The sequence below is a fragment of the Microtus oregoni genome, unplaced genomic scaffold, assembly GCF_018167655.1.
Source record: "Microtus oregoni isolate MIOR12 unplaced genomic scaffold, Mior012 000024F_ref0000369, whole genome shotgun sequence".
In the NCBI taxonomy this organism is placed as follows: domain Eukaryota; kingdom Metazoa; phylum Chordata; class Mammalia; order Rodentia; family Cricetidae; genus Microtus; species Microtus oregoni.
The window spans coordinates 33,010,645-33,016,833 of record NW_024543083.1 but is presented as its reverse complement, the minus strand read 5'-3'; the positions used below and the strand labels follow the sequence as shown (position 1 = coordinate 33,016,833).

The 6,189-nt window shown below is 43.9% G+C and overlaps 1 protein-coding gene across 1 annotated transcript; it reads left to right on the top strand.

Moving 5' to 3' along the window:
- Positions 1–412: 412 nt before the first annotated feature.
- Positions 413–5,503, top strand: Sap30 (Sin3A associated protein 30). The gene is made up of 4 exons (XM_041673868.1): positions 413–1,013; positions 2,751–2,876; positions 3,265–3,363; positions 5,169–5,503. The coding sequence occupies exons 1-4, from the start codon at positions 699–701 to the stop codon at positions 5,289–5,291; spliced, it is 663 nt and encodes a 220-aa protein (XP_041529802.1). The 5' UTR covers positions 413–698; the 3' UTR covers positions 5,292–5,503.
- The last annotated feature ends 686 nt before the right edge of the window (positions 5,504–6,189 follow it).

Genomic DNA, 6,189 nt, shown 5'->3' with positions numbered 1-6,189 from the left:
TTTTTATAAATATGAAAGAGCCCATAAACTTTTTCTTACTTATTCCCTAGTACCCCACTACTGACACACACAATTTATGCTTCTTCCCAGGAGTCGGCTGGCCGTCTAAACACTAACTTTGTGACATAACAGGGGCTAAAAACAGCCCTTGCTCGCAGGAAAGAAAAGAAGCAAGGAAACAGTGTTAAACCTGACCTCATACTCGGATTAGCCCGGTGCTTGGAATGGAAAAAAAAAAAAACCCTCATGGGCTGCTCGCCGCGCGGTGCGCGCTGGGATGAGTAGTTCATCCAGTCGGTCCACCCCGTAATCAGAACGGAGCTCAAATTGGCTCCGCGACAGAGAACTACTATTCCCGTGGGGCCGCGCGGCAGTGGAGGGGCGGGGCCGGAGGAGGGGCGTCTCACTCGCGCAGGTCCTGGGGCTGGAAGAGGCGGTGGAGCCGCGGTCCAACTGCTGAAGTCTCCATGTGACAGTGAGTGAGGTCCCCTTTCTAGGAGCCGCTCCACTCCTGATCACAGTCCCAGGAACCGGCCACTATTCCGGCGCCGACAGACCGACAGGCTCGGGACTCTGGGCGCCGGACCGTGCCGCCGCCACACTTGGGGTGCGGAGTGAACGGCCGCCCCGGGGAAGGAGGCGGAGCGGCGCGGCGAGCGGGGCTCTGTGGCGGCGCCGGCGCCCCCGAGCTGGCAGACATGAACGGCTTCACTCCGGAGGAGATGAGCCGCGGCGGGGACGCGGCCGCTGCGGTGGCCGCGGTGGTCGCTGCTGCAGCCGCCGCCACTTCGGCGGGGAATGGGAACGCGGCGGGCGGTGGGGCAGAGGTACCGGGTGCTGGTGCGGTGTCGGCTGCAGGACCCCCCGGAGCGGCCGGTCCCGGCACCGGACAACTCTGTTGTCTGCGGGAGGACGGCGAGCGGTGCGGGCGCGCGGCTGGCAACGCCAGCTTCAGCAAGAGGATCCAGAAGAGCATCTCGCAGAAGAAGGTGAAGATCGAGCTGGATAAGAGTGTAAGTGGCAACGGGACCGCCCTGCCCTGCCCTACCCTGCTTGCCCAGCCGGGTCGTTAGCGGGGTTCGCGAGTCCTCGGGACTGGGCTGCAGGTGGGATTAGTGGGTTCTCCGATTGAAACAAAGTCGCTGCAACTCGGGCCACCTCCCCCAGCGCGTGCTGGCGCAGAGGTGCGGGTCCCCTCCGCCCCTCACCCGGACTCCCGCTGCCTCGCGTCTCTCCCACGCCAGGCTTCCCTCTTCCTCCTTTGCTGCGATCTGGAAACGAAACAAAGGGGACCGCGGCACCGAGGGCCCAAGTAGTTTTCTTGTAGCCGGGCAGCCCCTTCTGGAATGGAGGCGCCTTTGTTTTGCTGCCCGAGCCAGCGTTTGGCCCCAGGGAGTTGCTCCGCTCCTTTAGGGAAAGTAGTGTCTGGCAGGACTCCACGACACAGAGAAGGGAGATCCTTTCTCTTGTACACGGAGAGGGAAGCCGAGTTCAACAGTGCCTTGGTGGAAGCTGGTTGTAAACGGCGTTTGCGGTGTCAGCTCCTAGGGCAGCTGCTCTGAACCCAGGCTGCAAATAAGCCTCTGCGGTTTTACAGCCCGCTCGGCAGCCATCGGGATTTCTTTTTTTCCGTTTTTATGCACGTCTGCTCTTTTGGCCAGCTATGAGGTTTTAGAGCGATCCATTGCTACTTTTCAGAGCTCTGACTGATGGCAAATGAAGAACAGGATACAGAATCTCCATACATAGTGTATATTTTTAACTTGCCCTTAGCTTAGAAGTTAATTTAAAAGTGTTCATTCGGCCCTTAATTGTAGCCTTAAATGGGGGAGAGGGAGACAGTGTTCAGCTCAGTATTGACCGTCTCTATGTAACTATTTGTGATTCTGTTTAAGCAGTTTTTTCGTAGGGTCCATGAGAAACTTTGCAAATGAACGTGAATAATTTCCGTTTACTTTAACTGAAAACAACATGATAGAGATAAATACATTCATTTAATTCTTAAAAAAGAAACGCTAGCACTTGAAATTTAAACATAATTAGGATATAAATTCAAAGCACATTTTAGAAAAATGCATAGCCTGCCTGCTTTCTCCAGTGGTACCACTCACCTCTTCCTGACGGCCCCCTCACCCACCTGCTACTGTTACAGCCGGGCACCCGTTTTAAAATTGGAAAGAGACATTATATCCGCTTAGACTGTATGTTCAGTCATTCACTTGGGCCTGCCATGATAATCTAAGTCTGGGCAGAAAGGAAACTTCCTTTACTTTCTCCAACCGTTATCACCTGGGACTCTGGCCATCGATGAATTTCGATGGAGGCTGGAGTCTCTAGTTTACCGAGACGATGCAGGGCTGCAGGAGAAACCACAAGCTGAGACCACCCGACTCCCGACCCAAGAACAGACCATTCAAAGGAAATGCCTGGCATTCCAAGCACTGTAGATAGAATCACCTGCCAAGGCACAGTCACCAAGAAACCCTGGACGAATGTCAGCCAATCAGAAACCCCTCACCCCCACCTTTACTACTATAAAACCTTATTCTAGTTGAGCTTGGGACTCTCCAGTTAGACCGAGTTTGCAAACTTGATTAAAATAAAGGCTCTTTGCTTTTGCTTGTGGGACTTGGTCTCCTTTGTTGGCTTTTGTGGGGACCCACGGATTCGGGCATGAGAGGCCTATGCATTTTACTAAACAGAGCTTCGTTTTTCTGTACTCAAAATCGACCAAACTTTTTCTGTTTCAGGCAAGGCATCTTTACATTTGTGATTATCACAAAAACTTAATTCAGAGTGTTCGGAACAGAAGAAAGAGGAAAGGGAGTGACGATGATGGAGGAGATTCTCCTGTCCAGGATATCGATACTCCAGAGGTAGATGAGACTTCTTCTGCGAGAAGTGTCAATCATAGGCGTACTGACGATTCCAGAGCCTTTATGTCAATATTTGGGCTAGTATTAAATATTTAAAGCATCTGAGAAATCTCAAAATTAAATACAAATACTACAATCAGTTTACATGTGTTTGTACTCGTGTTAAATCTCAGGTGACAGTTTTCATAGCCTTTGGTGTATAACTTCCTTTTTTGTTCTCTAAAAGTTTATACTATGTATCCCCCAAAGCTGGAACTGTTTAATAAACTTTAGCTCTGGTTGGGCCAATGAGATTGTTACTGTGCAGAGGTGGAAGTGCCCTTTGCCATACAGATCAGTGATATCCTTCCAGCAGAGTGAACTAATTTGTATATTAATTTTTTTCTAGGTTGATTTGTACCAATTACAAGTAAATACACTTAGAAGATACAAAAGACACTTCAAGCTTCCAACCAGACCAGGTCTTAATAAAGCACAACTTGTTGAGGTATATGTACGTTTTATACAGTTTAAACAAACCTGTTTGCACCAACAAGGGGTCAGTAAGTGATGGTGATCTAGGTAAATGTTGTACATGGAATAGTATATTACACATAGGAGAGTCAAAGTTAATAGTCTATTTTGAGAGAAGAGTTGTTTGGAAACATCTGTCTGCCACCTAGAAAATCCATTCACAGCAACTTTTTATAGTGATTTTTCAAAATAAGTATTCAGTGAGTTTTTATTATTCCACTTTGAATTTCTAATTATTCAGTGACTATTTACTGAACACCTAATTGAGGCATAGCAAATAAATAAGCTTATAAGCATTTATTAGAATTCAGTTTTTGAAGTTTCTGTGGAATAGGCCTACAGGATGAGCCTTAAAACAGGACTTCTTAACTTTCTGATTTCACCTTCGGGTTGTTGTGAACAGTCGTTTTGAAGTAGAGGACGCTTTCTTTACATCGAGAGAGAGCAAAGATTTTATCCAAGCTTTTGCTTAAAGTTTGCTTTGTATAGGACTTTGCTTCCTTCAGTGTGCTTTGGAAGTCAGCTCTGTGTATATGTGGCGCAGGAAGGGGGTGGTTCAAGAAGTAATAGAACCACAAAATCTGTGCACTTTAACATGTTTGCAGATCTAAATAATTATACTTTGTATCTAAATAAAAATTTCCACTGGATAGACAGGACAGAAATATCTCTGTGTGTGTGTATTTTTGGCATGTGTTTTCTCATATTCTTCATTTTGACTTTAGAGTCAGCCTACATTTCTAATGTACATAGTAAATAAAAGGTAAACACAAGTTAAAATTCTTTGCAGAAAGCTCTTTAACATTGTTAGAATTCAGTATGCTAACTAGCGAGATTTTCTCCTATATTTCTTGCCTAGGCAACAAAAATATAACTTTTCTTTAAAAGATCTATTCCTTTTACTGTGGCACTTCATAAATATAAAGACATCCCCTACTATGATGAAATATGCTAGGCATTAATGAAGCCTAGTCTGTGTTCTGTAGCAGAGAGGAGCCAAGAACTGATGCGAACGTTATATTTATATGACAGTATATAGTGTGTAACTCAAATCTGGTCTTCTAAAACAGTTATATTAGTTCAGAGTTATTTTCTGTTCTAGAAGAACAGGCAGCCTTCTAGAATCTAAACACACCCCTTAGCAGCTCCGTTTCTTACTCGAGTGTAGTTGTGTCCACATTCAGTCTGTGTAGTGAGAAGACAAGGAAGCAGGAAAGCGGTCCTGAGCATCCCTCTAGCTCCTTTAAATTTACATTCTTAAGTTTTATTTGAAAATTTTTGCAAGAAACATACGAAGAATGAATACTGACTTCACCAAGATATTTATGGTATTATAGTTCATTACCAGTGTTTGTTTTGTTTTGTTTACTTTATATTAATTTTTTCCTGTGAATACAGTCTAGACTTTTTCTTGTATGATGTACATCAGTTCTTATCTCATTGATATTTAATGTTTAAGAATATGTACTTTCTAAGCTAAGGTTGTAAAGTTTAAAGGGAAAAATACGCATAACCAGTGCCACATGAACTGTGTACCAAAGCATTAGAATTGGAGTATATGAATTGAGTAGGCTAACGGGTCCTTTGAAATCAGACTGGCTTTTGTTTATCATATTTTGTTTTTATGTGCTTTGGGGCTTATTTATATTTTGTTAAAACAGCTTAATTTTCAGAAGAGTATCTCTCGGGGTTCTGTAACACTTTGACAAAGCAGCAGCTTGTACTCAACTCTCAGCATCTGTTACAGCTACCATTTACTTGGTTCTTTCTTCTTTGCAGATAGTTGGTTGCCACTTTAGGTCTATTCCCGTGAATGAAAAAGACACGCTAACATATTTCATCTACTCGGTGAAGAACGACAAGAACAAATCAGACCTCAAGGTCGACAGTGGTGTTCACTAGGTGGAGTTCACACTAGCACATGGCTGGCTGGCTGTAAAGAATGTTTACTGTTTTTCATATGTAGAAATCTTCTCATGTATTTTTTCTACAGAGGATTTTCTTTCGCTTTTTTTTTTTTGTTTGTTTGTCTTTGATTCTAATAATTAGTTGGAAACTCATATAAACTGAGCTTCCTAAATTAAAACTATTTTAAATAAAGGCTATTACTATTATAGCTGCTTCAGTGTATTTATTTTGTGAAACTGAGTTTTTATTTTAAGCTTTCAGGGATTGATATTAAAGTTTTAGGTAATGATTCTTTTTTTTTCTTTAATGATTCTTATTTTGTAAGCTTTTCTTGAAAATTCCAAGCAATTAAAGGTAATAGAGAAATAACAGATATAAATATAAGCCACTTGCTTTCTCTAGACCAATTTGAAGTAAGCATTCTGTGTGTGTGTCTGTGTTGGAGAGGGCGGTGTTTGAGACAGGGTTTTCTGTATCCCAGGCTGTCCTAGAACTCGGAGATCTATCCACCTCTGCTTCCCAATTGTTGAGACTAAAAGTGTGCACCACCACCACCTGCGACTAGCAGTGTTTTCTTGAAGTGCTTTATAATGTATGTTAGCAGATTTGAAAACTAGACTTACACTGATTTTCAACCACTTTTAAATTTCCCTTTATGCGTTGTTATTATTCACTGAAAGTGTACGAAGAAACATGGGTAATGTCTGTGCTTCTCTCTTTCCAAAACCACCCCAACAGTCCAGCAAAGGTAAGCGTGGTGCTTGTTGCGAGGTGTGAACATGGAAAACGACTCACATCCCATGCTGTTTGCTTGGCAAATTCAAATCCTGTTAGTAAATCTGGTGTGTGCTGAGTGTTTATAATCCCAGCTCTGGAGGCTGAACCAGGAGGA

Coding starts and splice junctions, on each gene's coding strand:
- Sap30 (XM_041673868.1), top strand. CDS start 699: ATGAACGGCTTCACTCCGGAGGAGATGAGCCGCGGCGGGGACGCGGCC. Junction 1,014..2,750: donor AGATCGAGCTGGATAAGAGT/GTAAGTGGCAAC, acceptor TTTCTGTTTCAG/GCAAGGCATCTTTACATTTG. Junction 2,877..3,264: donor AGGATATCGATACTCCAGAG/GTAGATGAGACT, acceptor ATTTTTTTCTAG/GTTGATTTGTACCAATTACA.